A 25,041-nucleotide genomic window follows, 5' to 3' on the forward strand; every position below is an offset into this window, starting at 1 on the left:
CTCCTACATCATAAATCCACCCAAATAAAGTGCTAAACTCGCCTAAAAAGCCAATTTACCCGTTTAAAGGGAAACTGTTTTTCCTCTCTCCTGAAAAGTTGTGAAAATGGACAAAGCGAGTTTTGGAATATCACTCTTCATATGATCTGTGAGAGGAAATTTTGCAAAATTACCAAATCTTATATTTTGACAAATTCCCTTTACTTAATGAAAATAATATATGCATTATGCGCGTGTGATATCGGCAGACGTCATAACAGGAACATTGCTTTATACGTATCACAAGCATACATGTGTGGGCGCATACGGAAAGGGACCTACCGACCAAAACGTAAATTTTACAGGAGAGCCGTTTAAAGTTTTGCGCGCGGTTATTTCTCTTGTTGTTACTGTAAGATTATGTAGGGGTATTCCAACTTCGAAGGTCCTACACTTTACCACACACTCACACACGCCCTCCAATGACCTCTACCGGTCAGATTATGCACTGCATTCAAGTTTTTTCGATTATGAATTCTGTCATGGTTCACTTAGAAGCGAAAAATTTCGATGAAATAGGAGTTATTGGCGAGTTCCTACAACAATTTCAGGAAAAAAAAAAATTTTTAATTTTTGGTCGGTAGGTCCCTTTCCGTACGCGCCCTCACACATTATCTAACAATAACGTATTTTCCTACAAAAATACGTATACTTCAGACATTTTATCATATCGTACTGAGATTGTTTTATAAGTGTGAAGTTGATAAAAGTTCCGTTCAAACGTTGATCACAAGACCAGTAGAGGAGTTCGGTGGTCGAACGTTGAATTTTTTTGATTTTAAAACAAGTTCGTGTTTGGAATAGGTGTAGGTAGTTTTTGAATGATTTTTTTTTTTACAAATTCATAATGTGCGATGAATGACAATCTTTCTATGTTGTTTACGTATTTATACCTGTGATATTTAATTTTTGTTCGTGAAAATAATGATTGCGTTAAAGAGCAACATTTTATTAATTTTGTGCATAAGTATTCAGGTAAGGGATTTATACCTATGTTCCTATTTAAATTAATCCTAAACTATGATAGGTACATTAAAATAGATAAATATACATATCCAATGTCAAGTATAAGTAGGTGTCATTATCTCATGTTTATGGTACATATTTCCTTTGGCTAATAAAGATGTTTTTAAATTCACAGATCTGTTTTTCTGACCTTCCTCATAAGACTTTCAGTTGTAAAACTGGCGAATATATTGTAAATGAGGAATACTGCGATGGCTATCCTCAATGTCCTGATGGAAGCGATGAGCCAGACACTTGCAATTCTTCAAGGGTAAGTTCATCCACATTATGCTCAGTATATCATCACGTAAAAATCGTGAGTTGAGTTAATCCATTTTCTTATAAATTGCTTATAGAGAGTCTGTGGTCCTGGCAAATACCTATGTCCTACAAGTCAACAGTGCGTAGATGCGGATCTAATCTCTGACTTGTACATTGAGAGATATTGCCCAACTGATGGAAATAATTCGCATTCCCAAGATACTCCTGGTTTTGTTCTTTTACTTTCGAAAATTGAGGATATTTTCACTAGAGAAACAATACGAGAGGAAGGAAGGTTTTATTGTGATGATGTCAGTCACGTTTGTATGAATGTGCATCATGTATGCGACGGATATTGCGATTGTTATGATTGTTCTGACGAAATTATATTTGGTACCGGTCCTGTCGATCAGGGTAAGTAAAAAGTATTTTAAAAATAAGATAGGTTAATAATGAAGCACCTATTTGAAGTTTCCAAGATTTGTTGTCATCTTCCACAGGTGAATTTTCAAATTGTACATCCGAAAGGAGTTTTCTATGCGATGATAACAAGAGGTGCCTGAATTTAGAGTACGTGTGTGATGGATATTGTAACTGTTTGGATTGCTCGGACGAGAATAGCGGAAACGGATGCTCAGATTTAGGTGAGTTAGGTGAGACGTTCGAGTCTTACAAATTTAAACCTACTTACCAATAATTTTTTTTCTTATTTTTTTGTAGACCACGAGAAGCTCTTCGATTGTCCTCATTCTTACTATCCAACTCCAAGGGGTGCACGTTGTCTCGAGTCAAAGAGTGGCCACAATCATGAAAGTATGCCTTCAAGTAAGTACCTGAGTGCAAATATGTGCCTTTTAAGGTGAATTAAGATTTAAAAAAGTCGGAGGATTTCGATAAAATTCGGCAGAAACCTTCATTTTGAGTTGGAAAAAGCTCAGAAAAATTTTTAGCTCTGAAGGTTTCTCCAAATGGGAGATATAGGTACTCAATGAGGGGGCATTTTTGAAAAAAATCATGCTTTTTTCGCTCCAGTTACGACGATGGACAAAAAATTGGCACCACTGCATTCCAAAATATTTCCCCAGTTTCAGGAAACATATTCAATATTTTTGCTATAATGCAAAACATTTGGGAAGAAAACCCCTTTAACACACAAATTTATCCAAAAATCTTTTGGAACTGGACCATTTGCCCCAAAACAGGTCGGGAAGGAAATAAAGCGAAAAAATCACGATTTTTTTTAGAAAATGTGCCGTCTTTGAGGATGTACATTACCCCGATAGGGGACCTACTGGAGCTAAAAGTTGTTCTGAGTTACTTCCAATGCAAAATGAGTCTCCACTGGATTTAATCAATATTCTCCTACATTTTTTTTTTTTTTTTTTGCAATCAACTCGAATGTACATACAGGCAATCAGGTTGAGTACCTGTCTTTTATGGTTTGGAAATTTATTGCTAACATTATAACTAAAATTAGGGTTCTAATTTTTATGATTCATAGAAATCGAAGATCTGAAAAACTGTACCAACGAGTATATTTGCGATCAGGAATGCTTTCTGTATGGAAAAAGAGCCATTTGCTCGTGTTACGATGATTACATTAGAGTACCCAGTGCCGCCGGAAATGGTTTCAGGTGTCAAAGTAATGGTAAGTGCTGGTTTAAAACCATCGTGCATCATTCTCTAATACACGAGTATAAAAAAATGATCACAAGAAAATATTCGCAATCCGTCGACTCCAATCGACCTGGGAGTTATAGGTAGGGTTTATTGAAACAGAAAATATTACACCCCAGAACCTGATTTTTAGCTGCAGCAGAAATTGATTTTTCGATTATTGATGAATTTTTGAAAACTGGGTAAATTTCTCATTGGTATCAATCTTTTAACAAAAGTAGTTTGTGATATTTTGACGAATAATTGTGAGATTCACTCGCGGGAATTTTTAAGCATTTCTCGCGGATTTTCCCACAAACGAACAAGTGGTATACCGAATTGTGGGAGTAAATATGCGTGGTTGCAATTAACTAATTCTTGATAAATTACATATCTGTGTTGTTGTGTATTTTTCTTACTCGTATATTAAAGATATTTCCTATTTTATCAACGTATATTACAGTTTAATGACTCATTGCAATAATGATTAAGTACCTACTTACGTAGATTCAGCGTTGGTAGGAAATACTCTTGAATAAGTAGCCTAAGTTGACTTTTCGTGCATAAAAAGCTCAAAGGTCAAAAGTATAATTTTTCTAGGTGAGCTCTTCTTGTTCATCATAATTGATATTTTCAAAAAAGAACACAATAGAAAGTCAATTTTTTCTATAGGTTTAGGTACCTGCAATACTTTTATTTAACAATTCAGTCGCACCATTTTGAGGACTATTGTTACCCTCCCCACCCCCTTTTAACTGGCTTACTGAGCCAAAAACATAAACTGAAAATAGGTAGATACCTGTATCATTATAAACGGGTAATTATTGAAATTTCAGAGGAATAAAACCCAAATTTTTTTTTAAAATCATGATGGGACATTTTTTTAAATTGAAAAAAAAATTCTTTACAAGGAACTGGAAATATGTATTTATCCACATCGGCGCACACATTTTTGAATTGCACCGAAACGAATCGATAGAAGGGGTCCCAAAAGACGCCACCATCAAAAATTTCAAAGGCTGAAATTCATTTTTGAGAATTGTGTCAATTTTGAAAAAAATTCAAATTTGCGTCAAAAATGGGGAAAAATCTAATTCCTGCCAAGTTTATCAAGAAAGCTAGAATTCGGTTTGTACCATATTTTTGATCTCCCGAGTAGATTGGTGACGGTTTCCAGTCGTTCTGGAGACTTCAGAGCATAAGTATTTTCGGATTCTTCAGTTCTCGGGGGGGGGGGGGGGGAGGCTGTTTATTGTTAGAGTGAAAATGAAATTCAGTTCCTATAACAAACTCACGTCAAACTTACCATCTTTGTGAACCATTCGATCAATTTGTGCTAAAATTTTCAAAATCTTTTCGTGTTGGTTCAAATCCAAAATTGTCTCCTTAAGTATTTTTGAAAAAAAATGAAAAATTCATCGTTCAAAATCTAAAATTTGGTTTGTTCCCAAGTTTTCACCTTCTCAGTCAGTTGGTGATGATTTTGAACTATTCTGAATCGTAGAGCAGTTTCTTTGAGAAAATTACCCAATAATTGCTGGACAAAATTTTGAATTTGAATTTTGAACAAAAACAAAAAAACTTTTAAAATGAGTGCTTACCTTAAGGATCATTCCATGTCAATTGAACCAAGAAACGTGGTAGGTGGGTTCGGCGATTTTTTAGAAATTTTTCCTGTGGAAAGACCTTCCGAAGGGATGACCAATGGCGCAAATCGCAGCCCTCTAGCCCATTTTTAACGACAGCCAGGTGCTGTCAAAGTTTTCAGTGAACCTAAAATATCATCCATTTGAGCAGTGGATCATTCGATAACCGCGATACCTACCAAAATGGAACTTTTCCCCATAGTTAGAGGTTTTGAAAGGCTTTTTGGCGATATCATAAAAATCAGTGTTGCCACTTTTTTTCGTACAAAAAATTAGCTTAAAAAGTTTCGAAACGTAGTTTTCATATCATTCCGACTCTCAAAAATTCTGAAAAAATATATTATGGACAACTATTTATGCTGAACAACATATTAAATAATTGGGATGGTAACTTGTCGCAAAGTTGATTTAAAAAAATTTTAACTTTGCGGAAAAATGCGATTTTTTGATTTAAAACATAAAAAAAGGTTTTGATTGGTAAATTTGACCCATTTGACCCCTATTTTCACGTATCTGTTGAAAAAGTTGAAAAACGCCTTTCACTCGATAAAATGAACTCATCACAAAAAAAGCAAAATTCGAAAAAATTCAATTTTCAATTCCATACATCAAAAAAAGTTTAAATTTATTCTGTTGTCTTATTTTGACCTCTTTCTGACGTATTTAATGACAAAGTTGATAAAAATCACACTCACAAAAAAAATTGAAATTTGTTTATTTTTTGAATTTTTTCGAATTTTGATTTTTTTTGATTGAGTTAATTTCACTGAGTGAAGGGGTTTTTTCAACTTTTTCAGCGGATACGTAAAAATAGGGATCAAATGGGTCAACTTTACCAATCAAAACTTTTTTTAATGTTTTAAATCAAAAAATCGAATTTTTTCGCAAACTTAACAATTTTTTAAATCGACTTTGCGACAAATTACCATCCCAATAATCTAATATGTTGTTCAGCATGAACAGTTGTCCATAATATATTTTTTTTCAGAATTTTTGAGAGTCGGAACGATATGAAAACTACGTTTCGAAACTTTTTGAGCTAATTTTTTGTACGAAAAAAGTGGCAACACTGATTTTTATGATATCACCAAAAAGCCTTTCAAAACCTCTAACTATGGGGAAAAGTTCCATTTTGGTAGGTATCGCGGTTATCGAGTAATCCACTGCTGAAATGGATGATATTTTAGGTTCACTGAAAACTTTGACAACCCCTGGCTGTCGTTAAAAATGGGCTAGAGGGCTGCGATTTAAGTAATTGGTCATCCCTTCGGAAGGTCTTTCCACAGGAAAAATTTCAAAAAAATCGCCGAAACCACCTACTACTTCTTGGTCCAATTGACGTGGAATGACCCTAAATCCATCGAATGGGTCGCGAAAATGATAAACACAAGTTTATAGGTGCTGAATTTCATTTTCACCCTATTCACAGACTTTTTTCAAAAACTGGAGTTTCTGAAAATCCGCTGGAGGCTCCAGAAGAGTTCGAGATCGCCAATTGACTCTGGAGGTCGAAAATAATGTACAAGTTGAATTTCACTTTTCCAGGTCAATTCAGTAAAATGCTGATTTTTTCCCATTTTTGGTCCAAAGAATTTTTTCCAAAATTCACCAAACATCGAAAAATGAATTTTGGCCAATTCTATCGATTCTCTTCCATCCGGTTCAAAAATTTTCGTTGCGCCTGATCTTCTCGAAATTCCCATTAAACTCCCCTCCCCCACCTGTCCCTGAAAAAAAAAAACATATTCCAGACAAAAAGTGAGTCGTGCAATCATTTTGAAATAATTTAGTCCAATCAAAAGGAGGGGGAAGAATGAGAAAAATTCAAAATATCGAAAAAATATTCATACACATACATACGACAAATCAAAATACAGATTTTGAAAATGTCGGTTTTGGCTCAAAATCAGTTCAACGAAAAAAATCAAAATTTAGCCCTCGCACCCTCAAAAGGAAGCTTTGTGAGACACAAAAATTTTGAGTAATTCCACACGAGTAAGGATCAAAATATAACTTTTGAAAGCACTGGTTTTAATTCTGATAAGTACACATTTCGCCCCAAAAAGCCCAAATTGCGCTTTCTATAGAGGCATTGCTAGGAGTGCAAAAATTCCGAAAAATGCAACATGGGCATTGAACTGTTGATTCTGATTTTGATATTTGTCTGTTTACAAAAATACAGAAGCAAAATCGAGTGAAAAATCCAACATGATAGTTTTGAAATGTGGCATTTCGAGGGCACTGATTTCGATTCTGAGATCAGATTGATTTCAAGACACATATTTTATCTTTCCTCATCCTTGTGTAGATAAAGGCTTTAAAGCCTCAAAATTCAAAAAAATCAACGCAGGTATCAAAAAATGTATTTTATTGAGGGCACTACTCGTACAGAAAAATACTATTACTTAGTTGACAACAGTTCAATACTCCCGATTTTGGGTCCAAACCTTGGTTCTTTGCAAAAGTAAATTTCGATTTTAGACTCAAATGAATTTCAGAATCAGAATCAGTGCCCTCGAATACTTTATTTATTTATTTATATATTTATTTACTTATTTATATGTATGTACTTAAAACATGAATTTCTCACACATTTTTTTTGTGCAGTATCCTCGCAAGACCTACTTGTTTATTCGACGACGAGTCAAATAAAAGTATTCAATCTGACTACTGTAAAGGACACCGTCATAAAAAAGCCATTGGAATGTGCTGTTTTAACAGCTGCTCATGATTATATTTACTACACAACGTACTCGAGTAATACCAGTAGTATTTTCAAGCATTCGCTTTCTTCAAACAACACCATCGAAATAAAACTGAACCACTCATTAGGTAGGTAAACGATTGCCTATTTATATTTTTTCTCAAATACCTTCTCATCAATGATCATGGAACTAAAGATTTATACGTGTATTTGGAAAAAAAGATGCGAATTAAATTGATTTTTTTTGCAGATTCTCCCATCAGCTCGATTGCTGTTGATTACATCACAGAAAATTTATATTTCACTACAAATACTGCACTGTTCGTCTGTTCAAATAACGCTGAAAATCGAATTTGTATGCAAATCAAATGTTGTAATGTGAATTATGTCGCTTTGGCTCCGAGTTATGGGTAAAATTTTTCAATAAATATGCATATTTTCTCATTAAGGTGAATTTGCCGTAAAATAATGATTTTGTTGTAATAATATTAGGCTGATGTTCTACACAAAAGCAAGCTCTCGACCAGGTGAGCGACTGATCATGAGGTCCAATATGGATGGATCAGATGAAACTATATTGGTTGACGGAAGCTTTCGTATTTCCACTCCTTTAGCAACTGACGAGTCAATAAGAAGGGTGTATTGGCTCGACTCGGAAATTAGATCTAAAACCATACTATCTGCGTCTTTTTACGGTGATAAAAGCGAAGTAAGGGGTACTCACTGTGGTCACCAGAGTAGCATTTATGTTGAAAATAACCTATAAATAAACGCATAATAATTCTTGCAGATTAGAGCATCAGGAAACCTTGGAATTCCGGTATCCATTACAGCCCTCAATAGCAGAATATTTTTCACAAAGTATCGGGATGATGAAATTTACATCTTGGAAAACAAGGAACACTTCGTCAAATCAATCAATGAGGATGCTGAAGTTACGAAATATCCTTCTGATTTTGAATCTTCTCCACAACTTACCGGTATTGATACATGCAATGGTGGTAGTTCACGTCCTGGTGAATGTCTGTTCGAAAGAGATCGCACCTTTAGCGTGCTACAGCTCCACGCTTTTAATCCTACTCAACAGCGTAATCATAAGGTAGGTACCTAGGCTCATTATGAATCTACTTACCAAGCCTGTACCAATGGTTTGATTATAAATTGTCAATCTTTGAGCAAGGTGAGCATACCTATGTAGTATTAAAAATACCTACCTAAATATTTAATATGTTTGTTTCTATGTTTGTAGAAGAAGAATCCTTGTGCACAGCTGAAAACGTCATGCTCTAGTTTATGTTTGCTGCGATCAACCGATTCGACAAATGATCTAGGCTATTCCTGCCCATGCAACTCTACTAATTCGCTGACGAATCCGTATTTGTGTGTCAGCTCTACTTCCGGTGTTTTAGTAACATCATCGCAAGAATCTTCAGCTTCTGCGATAAATTCTCTCAGTCAATCCACCTCTTCTGATCGGAAAGAAACAGAGAATCAGAATTCTCACACGGGATTGCTGATATTTGGTGTGATCGTTCTGGTGGCACTTGTATTCGGCGGATACTTTGTGTACGATAAACGGAAGCAAAATCGTCAGAACTTCATTCAGCGTCGTCGTCATTCTTCTGATCGAGTGAATTTGTATCTCCAAGACGGTTTATGAGTTGCATAAGTATAAGTACATTGATTTTCTTAAGTCCTCCTTCTTTTTTTTCATATTTTGAATTGTTGATTTCCTAAAATTTTTCTCAAAACGATGAGTTGATCTCCCTTGACTTTGTAGAGTAACTATAAGTATCTATTTTTATTACCTAATATTCATTATTATTTTTATATATTATTTTTTTTAATGAAATTGTTTGAAGAAAATGTATTTTTTTACCTAGGTGAATAAATTTTATCAAGAGTTGCTTATATATATTACATACTGCCGAGTTTCAGACCGAATCTAAAAATTGGAGCAGCTCAATCGCACTTTTCGTCCATTTTTGGGTAGTTTTTTTGAAAATCTAGGATGCAAAAACTACCATTTTGGATGCATAGACTCAAAATTCCCACTGAAACTCCAGAAAACTCTACTTGTCACTAGAAAAGACGATTCCCAAAGTTGTAGCTACTCAATCGTATTTTTCGACCTTTTTTATACAATTTTTTGAAAATTATTGTGACCCCTCTCCAAGTAAACTTTCGGATGCAGAGACTCAAAATCAAGCCCAATCTTCAGGAAACTGGACTTTTGATTGGAAAATATGATTCCTAAAGTTGTACTAGTTGCCTAATCACATTTTTCGACCATTTTTGGATAATTGTTTGAAAATTTTGGGCCTAAAAAATACCCTTCTAGGCATACACTGACTTTAAATCACATTCAAATTTCAAGGAACTCTGCATGTCCCTAGAAAATACGATTCCAAAGTTGCATTTTTTGACCTTCTTAGCACTACGCACACTATTAGTTTTGGTCTAAAAGTGGAAAAATTCTTTGGAATGAATGTTCTCTTAGATGAATGGGCCAATTTTTTGAAATTTCCTTACATCGATGTGGTCTAACTTGAGACATTCAACGCTGTAATTATAATTGTAATTACTCAAGTAGCTTCTTGAGTAATTAAAATAATAAAAAAAATCTTGCGCAGCGCGCAAGATCAACCGACTTTTCCCTGGCACACATTGGTAATTTTCAAAAATTACCGGTAATTTACTAAGAATTGCTGGTACTGGTAATTTACCAAGAATTACCAGTAAATTACCAACCAAGAATCACCAGTAATTTACCAACGAAGAATTACCAGGAATTTACCAACGAAGAATTACCAGAAATTTACCAACTAAGACTTACGAGTAATTTACCAAAAAATACTGGCAATTTACCAACCAAGAATTACCAGAAATTTAATTTACCAAGAATTACCAGTAAATTACCAACCGAGAATTACCAGTAAATTACCAACCAAGAATTACCAGTAATTTACCAACGAAGAATTACTAGTAATTTACCAACCAAGAATTACCAGAAATTTACCAACCAAGAATTACGAGTAATTTACCAAAAAATACTGGTAATTTACCAAAAATCATTGGTAATTTACTAAAAACTACCGGTACAATTACCAAAAAGCACCAGTAATTTATTTCAAAAAAATTATCAAAAGTTACCTGTAATCAGCTAAAGTTATGTGTTTTTTACCAAAAATTACAAGTAATTCACCAAAAATAACTAATTATTTTATTTACTGAAAATTACTATTAATTTACCAAAAAAAATTATCAAAATTTACTGGCCAATTACCAAAAACTTTACGTTTTTTTAAAACAAAAATTACCAGTTATTCGCCAAAAATAACTATTGACTTGCAATTCGCGATTCCAATACTAGAAATTTTGAAAAATTTTGATTTTTGATTGCAAAAAAATTATTTAGGTACTTAATATACCAAAAAAAAATTATGAAAAGTTACTAGCTATTCACCAAAAACTTTACGTTTTTTTTAAACGAGTATTACAACCAGTTATTCGCCAAAAATAACTATTGATTTGCAATTCGCGATTCCAATACTAGAAATTTTGAAAAATTTTGATTTTTGATTGCAAAAAATTATTAAGGTAATATTAAAAAAATTAAAAGGATGAAATTTAAAAAAAAAATCAGTAAAAAAATCGACAAAAAATTTTCATCTCTTGACTCACGCGGGATTCGATCTCCCGACCTCCGGCGCACAAATCTTCAATCTACACACCCTAACCACCCCATCAGTTCGTTGGGAAGGAGCTATTTTCGAGATATAAGGGTTTACAAATATTTCAGCTTATCCATAACGTTGAAACACACTTAAACGTTCATATCTCGTAAACGGCTGAATCGATTTCGACCAAATTAAAAATTTCTCTAGTTCAGTATCACAGCAATATTTTGCCATCATCAGTTTCGACTTGAAGTTCGGAGCTTTTGAGTTCAGCGTGACACAAATTTGTACATAAATTGATATATAAATAAATACATACATAAATATTCTAGGGGGTAAACTCGTAACTTTTTTATAGATTAACCAGCAAACTCATAACGTTTTGACAAACTCGTAACCTTTTTAGGACGTGACTTTTCGATGAGGTGCCATATGAATCTACAAGGTGTGGGGAGTCTACTGGCAAAGTTTGAGCAGGGACGTGAGATTGCTGTTTATACAATTTCACTTTTGACTCAATTTTCAAATGAGTACATAGCCTAATTAACAGGTATGAGGATATGAGGAAAAGGTTTTTATTGCCAAGAATCATTTTTTACGTTTTTTACGTTCTTTTTGGTGATTTTGGTGGTTGAAGATGTCCTCTTTCACATGGCGTGGTCAAAAATCGTCTAAAATAAATTTTTGACTGCTGAATTTTAATTTTAAGTTGATTATACAGGTCCAAATTTTCGTGTTTTTCAATCTAAACATTGATTTTATGGGAAAAGTATGCATCCTAGGAAAAAAATGCAATGAAGGAAATTGTAGAGAATTAAATTTCCTTTCTGCTCAGAGCTGGTTATTTTTCTGTAGGATGCTTTATGAGACTTTAAAAAAAAAGCTTTTCTGAAAAATTGATGTTTTGGCAATGAAATACCTTTCCACAGGTGACCTAAAAATCAAGTTAACGAATATAACGCGGCCTAACATCGAGTACTATCAGGCCTATGGGGTGACGCGTCGAGCGTATGCACAGCAACGAAGTTACAGAGGGGTCTTGAGATTGCTGTTTATACAAAACGTTATGAGTTTACCTGTATGCGGCTATATATACATATGTATATAAACTTATCTCGTTTGGTGCCATACATCTTATCGTGATCAGCACACTCCAAAACGTCAAGAAAACCCACCCCCACCCAAATCCCGAACCTTCATGACAAATACAATACCTTCACTTTTCGTGGGAAAAGTCGGTAAAAAGGAAAAAGGGCCATATCAAAACTGAAGCCGACAAAAGCAAAGCCGATGTCAGTTAAATTTCAAAATTTATGTAACACCACAGGGGTTGTAAAATCTTTTGTAGCTTATTGTTCAATTTTCAAATTCATTTTTCAAAATTGAACAATGGAAAAGATTTTACAAGTTACAACCCCTGTGGTGTTACATAAATTTAGAAATTTCTTATCTACAGTGTTGTTATCGCTCCCATTGTTCAATTTCAAAAATTTCAAATTTGGTTATATTCTAAAAGTTATAAATCAAAGTGATTTGCCACCTATTGATATTCAATGATCCATTGTATTCACTTTTCTGTCTCACTATACCTAAATGTTACACCACAGGGGTTATAAAATTTTTTCCATTGTTCAATTTTGAGAAATGTGTTTAGAACACCTGCAGGTGTTTCATTTACACAAGTTCAGTAGGTACCTAGACAACGATAGCAGGTGGCAGGGCTGCATACCGATATAAGTACCAAAATACCAATACCGGCAATACCTACTGGCAAATTTTGAAAAAATTTACAAATACCATTTTACCAATACCAATTAGCAGACAGATGAAGTACCAATTTACAAAATACCGATAAAGTTTTTGAAAGGGTATTAAAACCAAAATACCAATACCAAAATAATTTTCAATGGTATATTTTGGTTTGGTATTGGTATTTTGTGGTATTTTGAATTTTTTGATTGATTACAAAATTATAAATAAAATAACTAATAAATTACTCATATTGAAAAGCTCTTAAGTGATAATGATGAACCTTGAACCCGCAAATTGAGATGTTTAAATAGAAAAAAAGTGTAATTTCTAAAAAAATTGTAAAAACTTTGTTAATTCTGGCCTATAAACACAGTTTTTATTTGGTATTATATTGGTACTTACAATACCAATACCAATACCAGATACCCAAAAAAACTCCACAACATAATAAAATACCAATACCAGAATACCAAAATTCGATCTCTGTATTGGAGAATACCGAAATACCAATACCATTTTGGGAACTGTATGCTAAATACCAATACCTGGAACCAATACCGTTTATGTTTATTGGTATGCAGCCCTGGCAGGTGGTTACCCTTTCTAAATCAAATCTTACCAGTCATTTGTGATTTTGCTGTGCTCCCAAGAGGTTCTCTCAGTACTGAAGTGCTTATGGAGTCGTTGTGCTCTGGAGCTTTCAAAATAGCATATAGTGTATTCAGAATCACCTTGTGTTTTTTTTTTTTCAAAATCGTGTTGTGCTTTTTTTGAAATCGCATTGTGCTTTTTTTTTAATCAAAATCACGTTTTTATTTTTGAAATTGTGTTGTGCTTTTTTAAAATTGAGTTTTGTATGTTTTTTTTTTAAAAAAAATTGTGTTGTGCTTTGTTTTAAAAACTGTGTTGTACTTTTTGTTCAAAATTGTGTTGTGCTTTTTTTAAAAAATTGCAGTGTGCTTTTTTTAAAATCTTGCAGTGCCTTTTTTCAAATTTGCATTGTGCTTTTTTTTCAAAATCGCGTTTTGCTTTTTTTCAAGGTTGTGTTGTTTTTTTTCAAAATCTTGTTGTGCTTTTTTTTCAAAATCACATTGTGCTTTTTTTTCAAAATCGCGTTGTGCTTTGGGTTATGCTTTTGAAATCCAAATTGCATTTTTTTCAAAATAGCGTTGTGCTTTTTCCAAACCACGTTGTACTTTCAAAATCAAAATCGCGTTCTGCTTTCAAACCCCAAAATTGTGTTGTTTTTTTTTTTAAATTGGGTTGTACTTTCTTAACAAAATATTAAATAGGCTACGCACACCGCACACTGTTACAGCTGAGCGCAGCTGTCTAGTTTTTGTTCATTTTTCTGAAAATTATGACCCTCCCTCCCCTCTATCCTTTTGGATCCTTTGAATTTTTCAAAATTCGTTGAACAGATCGAGAATTTTAGCCACAACTTGATCTCAGCTGCCCAAATTAATTTCCATTACCATTTGGAGACATTTTAGAATTCTAGAGAAGAGCTCCACCAGATCCAGAATGGTCAGTAATGGTGAAATTCATTTCGGGAAGTTGATATTATCGTAGTTTAAACACTGATTTCTATTATTTTTACTGAATTAGAAAGTGCCCTAGATGTGCTTTTTGGGTGTTTAGACCTTCCAACCACTTCCTCAACCCTACACATAGGTACCTTCTATTTTTCAGATAAAAATAAAATACCTATATCTATGGTCTAATATGGTTCAAAAAGATAGTCGGGTATTTCTTTTTTTTCAAGAAGGCCATGCCATCCAGCCCCGCCCTCGGCTACGCTACACAGCATCCTTACAACATAGGTATAATATCTGGAAATTACACCATCAAATGTGTGAGAAAATTTTGCATAATAAATGTTGTTTTGACCACTTTCATAGTGAAAATATACATGTATGTATAAATGCGTGTGTTGCATAGACGTCATAACAGGAACATCACTACTTTATCGCAAGCATATCTACATCGTTCTTTCCTACGAATACAAAATTTATTCAAGATCATTATGAATTCAGTATGGGTACTGCGAGATTGTTTTACTGAAGTTATGTATGAAATTTATGTACCTAATATTTCGGTTAAATATTGCTCGTTGGAGTAGTATGAGAGTTGATTATAGTCGAAAGTCGATTGGTTAGAAACAAAAATAGGTTTAATTTTTGATAGATAGTGATTTTTTTAAATTATTGTCGAATGCATAATTGGCCCCGCTGTTGATGAAAATGGTTGGGTTAAACTTCAGAAATAGTTTAACGATTTTGTACATCAGTATTCAGGTAAGTTTCGTTCCTATTTAAATAAATTTTGCCATGTTATTAAACTACATAGGTTATTGATACAAAAACAGATCGACAGATACTCGTATAGGTATTCAATTTGAAGTAGGTACCTACTGAAAATGTTTAAAAAAAGAAATACCTACGCTAATTGTCCAATAATCATGCTTTAAAATTTCAGCTCAGTTATACTCAACTTCCTAGTAAAACTTTTTGCTGCGATAGTGGTGAATATATTGAAAGTGATCAATACTGCGATGGCTATCCACAATGCCCTGATGGGAGTGATGAACCAAGCACTTGCAACTCAACAAGAGTAAGCTCATTAACAATAATCATAAATACATATACGTGAATTCTTTACAGTTTGTTCACGCATCATGTAAGTACCTAAGTAAAAATCGTAAATTAATTAATCATTTATGAATTATTGTCTAGAGAGTTTGCGGTACTGGAAAGCACCTTTGTCCTACCAGTAATTCTTGTATAGATGCAGATATTACCTCTGACGTGTTTATGGCAAAATACTGCCCTCCTGAGGGAAATAACGAGACAAACGATCCACTTGTTGGTTTCATGTCAACTTTAGAAGATATTTTTACCAGAAATTCAACGCGGTCAGAAGGAAAATTCATCTGTAGCGTTCAAAAATGCTTAAGTATACATTTCCTATGCGAGGAATATTGTCAATGCGCTGATTGTTCTGACGATGAAGTTAATATCGAACTTGCTGAGAGTAAGCAGATGGAATAAGTACCTATATTCTCATTCAGTAGGATAGGTTTTGAAAATGTTAACGGTTTGTTAAGTAGGTAAATAGTTTTCAAAAGAAATCTGATTTATTTTCCGTATTTAGATGTAAATGCTCCTGTTGAATCAACAAATTGTGAATATGAAGATAATTTTAGATGCGATGATAACAAAAGATGCTTGAATTTGGAGTACGTGTGCGATGGCTATTGTAACTGCTTCGATTGCTCTGATGAGTATGGAAACTGTTCCAAAGTAGGCAAGTATTCAAGATTCTAAAAGATTATTGTTACGGTACTTAAATTACGAAAATAATTCATCAGTCAATTTTTTCTCATTGTTACTCGTATTAAGTACATATTATTTTTTATTATTAATTTCAATTTCAATTATTTTGTAGACCACCAGAAGATCTTCGATTGTCCTCATTTTTATTTTCCAACTGCACGTGGCGCTCGTTGTCTAGGACCAAGTATGCAAACGCTTATACGTCTTGATAGTATACATAACATAATGTAGATATAAGTTAAATAGGTAATACTTACCTTCATTTCTAACTGGTTATTTTTTTAGGATTCATACAATTCAGTTATCTAGAGAACTGTACCAACGAACATATTTGTGATCAGAAGTGCACTCAGTATAAAAATAGAGCGATATGTTCGTGTTTTGATGGCTACATTAAGATTCCTACTGGTGGAAATGGTTTCAGGTGTCGAAGTAATGGTAAGATTTGTGAATACTCGTTTAAAGCAATTTTTAAAAAAAATTCGGTCCAGATTTGATTTTTTAAAATTTATCAAAAATCACAAGTGCGCTTTGGTTTTTGAATGTCAAGCTGGTGAGGGGTGATACTCGTATATTTTTGTATGCTCTTTGGGTTTAGCTTTGTCCAGTTCAAAATCTCTTTCATCTGTTGTTTGGGATACCTTCCTTTACAACAATATGGTTCCAGACAGATATGTTGACACTTTTGAATAAAGTAGAATAAATGCTCAACTTGGCCATCAAAACAATTCCCTTTATAAAACTTACCAAAATTCCTACATGCCTCCTAATCTTAATTTTTCCAGTTAAATACCAAAGTACATATATGACCACTTTAGCTGGGGAGAAGGGCACAATAGCGCATGTTATACCTATTTTTTTTAGTGTGCGTAGCACACTATTGGTTTCGCTTTGAAAAATTGAAATTTCAATTACAATGAATGTTCTCTTAAGCTATCCAACCGTTTTTCGTACCTATTGGACACCATTTGAGAATCATTAAGGCGGAGGGTATAGATTTATTTTCATTCAATTCGGATGGGTAATTGCTGAGTAATTGCAATTTTAGTTCATTATTTTAATGCATTAAATCCTAAAAAAGGGAAAAGGGGACTTGTAGAACACCTGCCGCTCATTGTACCCTGCTATACCCCCAGTCTGTTCCATCACCAGCTGTGTTTCATTGTACCCTGTTACACCCCGGTCTGTTAGCTGTAAATTCCAAGTGGGAGTGGTTTGGTGTGGCGTTTACCAAACAAATATATTATTTTAATGCCCTAACCCTCGTAGTGAATTCGTGGCTGAGTGGTTAGGGCATGTAGGTAGGAATAGGAAATTTAGAGACCCAGGTTGGAATCCCCGTGAGGTAAGTAGGTAGGTGACAGATTTTTCGTAGGAAAATTGGATAGGTAAATGCTTTGGAGTTACCTATGTAGTACATGATAATGGGGCAAAAATAATGCTGAAATTGAGTTATGAATTATGATATCATTTTCTAACTAAAACTTCATTTCATTAATTTTTTGTCTACCTATAGCCATAAGTATAGTAAGAATTACCTTGACATGAATAATTTTCAACTTTTTACTTATAATTTAAAAATTACTTCAAAATGAGTAATTAAACTAATTTTTGTACAATTGAAACACATAATTTTTATTATCATGATTTAGTAAAAATTATTAAAACAAAATAATTTTTACTATTGGTACCTATAGCAAAATTTATTAAAATGATAATTTTTACTATACGATTACAGTAAAAATTATTGAATGGGATCTGGTACTTAATTTAATTGTGCTAAATACCAGTATTTAGTTGAATTTTTTTGTAAAAATTACCCATATTTTTTTTCGTGTAATTTAGAGGCAATTCAAATTCTTAACATATTTTATAAGATTTAATTCTTAATTTAGAATAAAAAGCAAGTTCTGAAAATTGGTTTGAAAATTTATAAATTTGAAGACAATGGAAATTCTAAAAAAAAATAATATGAAAATTTGTATTTAGAGACGCTGAGAATTCCAAAAATTGATTAAAAGTTCTGTAAGTTGCAGATAATGTGAACTTGAAAATTATATGAAATAAGTATTGTAATATTTATGAAGAAGATGAGAATTCTGAAAAATTGGAGGCAATGTGAATTCCAAAAATTGAGTAAACGTTTTACAATTTGTGGACAATATGAACTTGAAAATTGAATTTGAAATTTTTTAATTTAAAGACAATAAGAATTCTGAAAAATTATTCAAAATTTGACTATTATTTAGAGGCAATGTGAATTCTAAAAATTGATTGCAAATTTCCTAACTCAGCAGCAATGCAAAATTCTGAAAATTTATTGAAAACTTTATGAAATGGTAGCGATGTGGAATTCGGGAAATTGATTTGAAATTTTGTAAATTTTAAAACAATGCAAACTATGAAAAACAACTGGAAATTTCTTAATTTAGAAGCAATAGAAGCTTATAAATTATTCTGAAATACCTATTGTAATTTGGAAAATATGAAAACACTGAAAAACAATTATTATTTTGAAGTAGTGAGAGTTTCAAAAATTCTCATTACTGTGACATGGTTGATTCACTATGCACTACCTAGATGTAACGGTTATAGCTGTAGAAAAGGCAGCTAGCTACGCACACTTTGCAGCTAAGCACACTTTGCAGCTAAGCAAAGCTTAGCTGTCTAGTTTTTATTGAAAATGGAATATAATTTTTCATGCATTTTTTATGCAGTATCATCGCAAAATTTATTGGTTTATTCGACGACGACGCAGATAAAATTATTAAATTTGACTACTGGAAAGGACACAATCATGCAAAAATCAACGGAATGTGCTACTTTGACGGCTGCTCATGATTATATTTACTACACGACATATTCGAATAGCAACACAAGTATCTTCAAGCATTCGTCCTCTACGAAAAAGACTACCGAAATAAAACTGAACATTTTATTAGGTAAGTACCTATAGCTAAGTATTTTTATGATGAAAGTGGAGGCATCTGAAAAATAATAGGTACACAGCACTTAAAATTACAATTGTTTATGGTAGATTCTCCCATCAATTCGATTGCTATTGATTACATCACAGATAATTTCTATTTCACTACAAATACCAGCCTGTTTGTTTGCTCGAATGATATTAGAAATCGAATTTGTATGCAAATGAAATGCTGTAATGTGAATTATGTTGCTTTGGCTCCAAGTTATGGGTAAGTTTTTCATGAACTGGGTAGATGCCTTATTCCATTAGGATACCTAAATACGAGTAAGTACATTGAATCGGTATTCAAATCCCTACTTAATGAACTCATTGTATAATATGTAGGTGGATGTTCTACACAAAAGAAAGTTCTCGGCAAGGTGAATGGTTGGTCATGAGATCCAATATGGATGGATCAGATGAAGATGCACTGATTGATGGAAGCTTCCGTTTTCCTACTGTCTTGGCGATTGACGAGTCAATAAGAAGGGTGTATTGGTTGGACTCGGAAACTGACAATAGAAAATTACTCTCTGCGTCTTTCTATGGAGGCGATAATGAAGTAAGAGACGCCAGACGAATAAAAAAATATACTATACACTTACTCATAGAAATATAAATAATACGTAAGTTACCTATCTTGCAGATTAGAACATCAGAATACCTTGGAATTGTAGTATCCATTGCAGCCCTCGATAGCAGAATATTTTTCACGAAGGCTCGCGATAATCAAATCTATATTTTAGAAAACAAGGAAAACTTCACCAAATCTGTCGATGAAAATTCCAAAATTACAAGATATCATTCGAATTTCGATTCTTCTGGATTACGCAGCCCTAGTTCCAATTCTGGGGAACGTCTGTTCGAAGGAAATCTCACGTTCAGTGTACAACAATTGCACGCATATAATCCTATCCAACAGGGTAATCATAAGGTAGGTAAAGATATGTATTACTCGTTACTCGTATCTATGTACCTATTAAGTAAAATTGAATTCTGTTGAGAATTAATGAGTTAGGTAGGAGCATGTAAAAGAATTAATGCATTCAAATTTTTTTAATTGTGTGCGTTTTGTGATTTAAGAACCCCTGTTTAGAGCTTGAAACCCCATGCACTGGACTATGTTTGCTGCGATCAATGAACTCGACAACTGGTTTGGGTTATAGCTGTCTATGCAGATCTTCTAATTCGACGACGAATCCGTATTCGTGCTACAGGTCTACTTCTAGCATTCCGGAAACATCATCAGAAGGATCTACTGCTTCATCTTTAATAAATTCTGGCTTTCTAACCTCCTCTTCTGATCAATCTTTGGACCAGATCAATGCCACCGAACCAGAACATTGGAATGTTATTCATCCAGGCTTATTGGTATTTTGTGCGATCATTTTGGGGGCACTTGTGCTGAGTGGATACCTTTTATGCAAAAAAAGGAAGCCGAGTAGTCTCGAGCTCGCTCAGCGCCGATATCATTTCACTGAACGAGTGAATTCGCATGACTATGACAATTTCCCAGTTACACACATGTAAATATCTAAATTAACTTAAGTAACGTATAAGTATATAAACTCGATATTTGATCCAATAAAGTTCACGTTAGAGGTAGGCGGTACTAGTATCAACTTTCTAGACATCACTATATCAATTGACTATGGTAAACTCAGCTTAGACATATTTCGAAAACCTACCTACTCAGATATTCTAATCAACTGCGATTCTGTGCACCATCCTAACCACAAGCAGGCTGGACTACGCTATCTTGTAGATCGCCTTCTCAGTATACCCCTGTCTAAGCCTAATTTCCAAAAAGAACTTCGTACCATTCGCGAAATCGCTAAAAATAATGGCTACCCCCCAAAAATGGTCCAAAAACTTCTGTATAGGAGGAAAAATGCGCTATTTAAGGCGAAGGTGACGACTTTCCGCGATGATGGTAATACGGTGGAACCTCGATAACTTGAAATTCAAGGGGAATGGTCATTCATTCGGCTTATAGAGGTTTTCGAGATAATCAGTTTCGAGTTATGCAGGTTAGATTTTGAAAGCGTTCGAGTTATAGAGGTCTTACGAAATTAATGAATTGAGAAATCTGTAAGTGTTCACTATTTTTGGCAAAAATTTAGCTTGGAGTTACAACTTAGATATGTAAGTGAACAAAAGATGGAAGTGTGAATTGAAAAATATTCGAGTTATAGAGGTAAACTCTCGACAACGTACGACTTATACTTAGAGGCTTTCTTGCTATTTTTGGTAAAATTTTAGCTTCGAGTTATGACTGGTTTGTGTAGTAAATTTCGACTTATCCGAGTCAAGTTAACATTGAGTGTTATGGAGATTTCAAGGGGAATGGAGGTTAGTTCGGCTAATAGAGGTTTTTGAGTTAAAGAGTTTCGAGTTATTGAGGTTCCACTGTACTAATACGCGTATAATCTGGAAAAAATTTACCTATAATGGCCCTATTACCTGTAAACTTACGAACTCCTTAAATAATAAGCTTAAATACTTAAATCTCGAAAAACCTGTAAAGTTTGCCTTTAAATCTAAAAACACTATCGCTAATTTTCTCTGTAATAATAAAGATAGAATACCTAGGGATTGAAAAAATGGAGTCTATAAGCTAGAGTGTAGCACATGTAAAGCTATCTACATTGGGCAGACTGGTCGAGATTTCAAAGTCCGCATCAACGAACATCTCGCTGCTTAGAAAAATAAAAAGCCAGGAACTTCTACATTCGCCGACCACCTACTCTCCAGAAACCACTCTTCCAACTTTGACTTCAAAATCCTCCATGTGGAAAATAAAGGAAAACGCCTAGATGCGCTCGAAGATTTCGAAATATTCAGACACATTGAAAGCAATTACAATGTCCTCAATGACGTCGTAAAAGCTCCAACCAGTGTCCAATGTAACCTACTATGCAGCCTCCCACCTACACAAACTAATGTACCTACCCCCTCCCTAAATCCTAAGCACTCCACGTAATTTTTAAGCTCTCGACGAATATTATGTTAACTTTATCACTCGTTCTCTTGCCTTGAAGATGGTACGTTATTGTACTGAAACGGCCGTCGCATTTTTTCTAATAATAAATATAGTGTTTTCTTGTAAAAGTGATTTTTCTTTCATAACTTAAGTATTTTGGTTTTTCAAAAATTTGATTTTAAAAAATGAAATTTTTTGCAAAAAATGTTTTGATTATATTTATGTAGGATATACTCGTAGGTAACTAAGTACATATCGAGATATTTTCAAATATTTATTTAATGACAGGATTATTCATGAATTACAATTGTATTTCAAATAGGTACCTACCGAAGTAGGTAGCCTATTCCAATTTAATCAAAAAATTTGTGAACTGAACAAAGAAATATCAAAGAAGTAGTGATGTAGGTATAAATGGGTTTATTCAGACCGTTCTGGAGTCTGAAACGTATTTATCAGGTTTCCAGTTTTAGAAGCAAGAAATTGAAAAACTTGTATTTTTTCCTCATTATTTTGTGGAGTTTGGATCTGTATAGTGATTTGATCAAATATCACCAAAAAATCTCAAATCGCCAACAGTCTTTTTTGAGCGTTTTTCACGATTTCGAATCGCCGAATCTGTATACATAGTAGACGCTGCAGATTACATTCCTATATCATCGTTGTTATTAATCAACCAAAAAGTAATTCATCCGAGCATTAATTAAGGTTACCTAATCGGATAGTTCCGATCTAATTAGCGAGATCTTGCGACGATATGATTATGTGATACTGATTTCGCTCCTACATCTTCGCGATAAGAATGCCCTTTTCAATGCTGTATACGAGTACTATAGATTATTCGTGGCAGATTTTCGTTAAGAGAGTTCAACGTTGACCAATTGTACGACTAAATTTTTTAAATCTCGTATAAGATGTACTACATACCTACTTAGTTGTTATAAAATTCAATTAGGATGTGTCCGATACGAAGTATTTTCGCGAATCACAAAATCAACTATAGATACTTAATGAATAATAAGTTTTAAAGGAAACAATACCATTGCCCGTATAGAGATGTTCACCTACAGTTATTTAACTAATTTTAACCATTATTGATAGCAACGATAAAAGGACGGACGAGCTTGTGGTGTGTTTCCCTAATAATGAAATATGGTAAGGGATAAGTACCTACAATTCGGGGCAAAATTGCAAATCGACCTAAAGGCAGAAGCAAACATATTCGGTATTTGAAGACTTAAGGTACAGTTACACCTCACATTTTCCGATAAAATGATGAATATACACCAAATCATCGACGGGTGATCTAATCAACGATAGTTTTTTATCAATAAGAACGATGGATTGTGTGCTTAGAGAGACTTCCTTAACGCATCTTCTCATCTTCTATTTCCGAACAAATCATATCAATTGTAAATATACGATAAAAATGCACTGGTTTCAGTCCCAACTACATTATCAAAATCAATTGCACTCAAGAAGGTGACCTTGACGTCCTCAAAAAATTTGCCAAGTACATATCTGAAAAAAGAATCGTTCCGAATAGCGGTTGACTCTCAGGACGAAGAGGCAACGATATTAAACCGAAGGAAAACCAAGGAATACAGGATTACAAAGGTTGGGTGCTGGTGCCGTACAAATATCCGCCTCCTGACTCAAATGATCTTTGGATAATTTACGTGTTTCCGATCGGACACTCAACAAACTAAAGACAACAAACAAGTACTGTTAAACCTAAAGTGAAAGTAGGTACTTAGTCCCCCCCCCCTCAATACTGCTTTCTCACGTATGGCCTAATTCAACCCTGAAACAAAACCAGAAACTATTAAAAACAATCAAGTGTTTTAACTATTCCTAGTGTACCTTTATACTTATCTATTGAAGTTGAAGCCAAGTTTGAACCCTGAAATGGCAACATGGAACAGGGAATTCATCAATGGATTTACACATGATGACGTCATCAGTTTACTCGCCAAAAATCACCGCACTCGAAACAAGACTGATTTAAATAGTTTTTGTTTCGTAGTATTTTTTAGTTCTAGAATAATTTGTCAAATTGCATGATACACTTCTTTTTATAATAATAAATTTTTTTTCTACCGTTTATTTTTATTCCTAACCTAAAAAGGTTATTTACAAGTTCTTTGATTTTTTAAAAACTTAGATCTATAGGCTTAATTCTATTTAATATACAAATTACGATTGATAATTGGTTCTAATAAAGCATTTGATAACAAAAAGAGGACAAAGACAAAGATTAATAGATCAAGTAGGTATTCGGGTAATTCTCAAAAAAATGTAAAAATCGTGTACATGGCAAATTTCTCAAAGGTTTTAGCATGAATTTTGTTTTTGTTTTTTTGGTCCATTCAATGATCACCCCTCACACATTTCACATGTGGTATTGAGATTTTTAGCCCCTCCTTTCATTGGTGTACATTCGATTTTATACCCCAAATGTCCTTCGACTTGGCGCACTGGTTCACTGTTCTCATAGAAATGTTACCCCGCACCGTTTTTTTAAAAAACTGCATTACAGCTCGTTCTAATCGTACTTATCTGTGATGTTTTGATATTTCGCAAAATCTGTGTCCTTCGGCTTGCCTTTTTATTTACCCTGATGAACCCGCCAAAAACAATAATTGAGAAAGGGAAGTTATTCTACATGATAAGTACACATTTATTACATGTTAAAAATCGAATAATGTCCAATAGGTAAGGCTAGAAACGAAAAAACGTTGAGATTGTCCTTCGGCTTGTCCAGCGCCCATTTGTCCTTCGACTTGGCCAAATTTCAGACAGCTTTACTTTTATCCCGCTAGTCGACACATTACACAATAATACAAGCAAAATTTGACATTTTCTCCCTCCCCACGCCTCACCTCTACCCCTACCAAAAAAATAAGTCCAGATTCGAACTCTGCAGTCTGAAAAACATATAGGTATCGACATATTACACGATAATATAAGCAAAATTTGACATTTTCCCCCTCTTCGCGCCTCACCCTTCAC

The 25,041-nt window shown here is 33.8% G+C and overlaps 2 protein-coding genes across 2 annotated transcripts; both read left to right on the forward strand.

The window, feature by feature from the left end:
• Positions 1-570: 570 nt before the first annotated feature.
• LOC135838841 (low-density lipoprotein receptor-related protein 2-like) lies at positions 571-9,217 on the forward strand. Its single transcript, XM_065354632.1, has 11 exons — positions 571-1,014; positions 1,181-1,315; positions 1,401-1,719; positions 1,806-1,949; positions 2,026-2,130; positions 2,807-2,953; positions 7,215-7,439; positions 7,562-7,721; positions 7,804-8,020; positions 8,102-8,410; positions 8,561-9,217. The coding sequence occupies exons 1-11, from the start codon at positions 964-966 to the stop codon at positions 8,969-8,971; spliced, it is 2,223 nt and encodes a 740-aa protein (XP_065210704.1). The 5' UTR covers positions 571-963; the 3' UTR covers positions 8,972-9,217.
• A 5,538-nt stretch (positions 9,218-14,755) lies between these two features.
• LOC135838842 (low-density lipoprotein receptor-related protein 2-like) lies at positions 14,756-20,651 on the forward strand. The gene is made up of 11 exons (XM_065354633.1): positions 14,756-15,040; positions 15,222-15,356; positions 15,479-15,776; positions 15,897-16,049; positions 16,191-16,262; positions 16,364-16,516; positions 18,796-19,020; positions 19,116-19,275; positions 19,392-19,608; positions 19,693-19,980; positions 20,130-20,651. The coding sequence occupies exons 1-11, from the start codon at positions 14,981-14,983 to the stop codon at positions 20,574-20,576; spliced, it is 2,208 nt and encodes a 735-aa protein (XP_065210705.1). The 5' UTR covers positions 14,756-14,980; the 3' UTR covers positions 20,577-20,651.
• The last annotated feature ends 4,390 nt before the right edge of the window (positions 20,652-25,041 follow it).

Source organism: Planococcus citri, chromosome 3, assembly GCF_950023065.1.
Source record: "Planococcus citri chromosome 3, ihPlaCitr1.1, whole genome shotgun sequence".
NCBI lineage: Eukaryota > Metazoa > Arthropoda > Insecta > Hemiptera > Pseudococcidae > Planococcus > Planococcus citri.

Excerpts from the sequence above, each read along its gene's own strand:
- LOC135838842 (XM_065354633.1), top strand. The coding sequence starts at position 14,981 with ATGAAAATGGTTGGGTTAAACTTCAGAAATAGTTTAACGATTTTGTAC. Across the intron at positions 15,041-15,221 it reads TTTTGTACATCAGTATTCAG|CTCAGTTATACTCAACTTCC; the intron begins GTAAGTTTCGTT and ends TTAAAATTTCAG. Across the intron at positions 16,050-16,190 it reads TGGAAACTGTTCCAAAGTAG|ACCACCAGAAGATCTTCGAT; the intron begins GCAAGTATTCAA and ends ATTATTTTGTAG.
- LOC135838841 (XM_065354632.1), top strand. The coding sequence starts at position 964 with ATGATTGCGTTAAAGAGCAACATTTTATTAATTTTGTGCATAAGTATT. Across the intron at positions 1,015-1,180 it reads TTTTGTGCATAAGTATTCAG|ATCTGTTTTTCTGACCTTCC; the intron begins GTAAGGGATTTA and ends TTAAATTCACAG. Across the intron at positions 7,440-7,561 it reads AAAACTGAACCACTCATTAG|ATTCTCCCATCAGCTCGATT; the intron begins GTAGGTAAACGA and ends TTTTTTTTGCAG.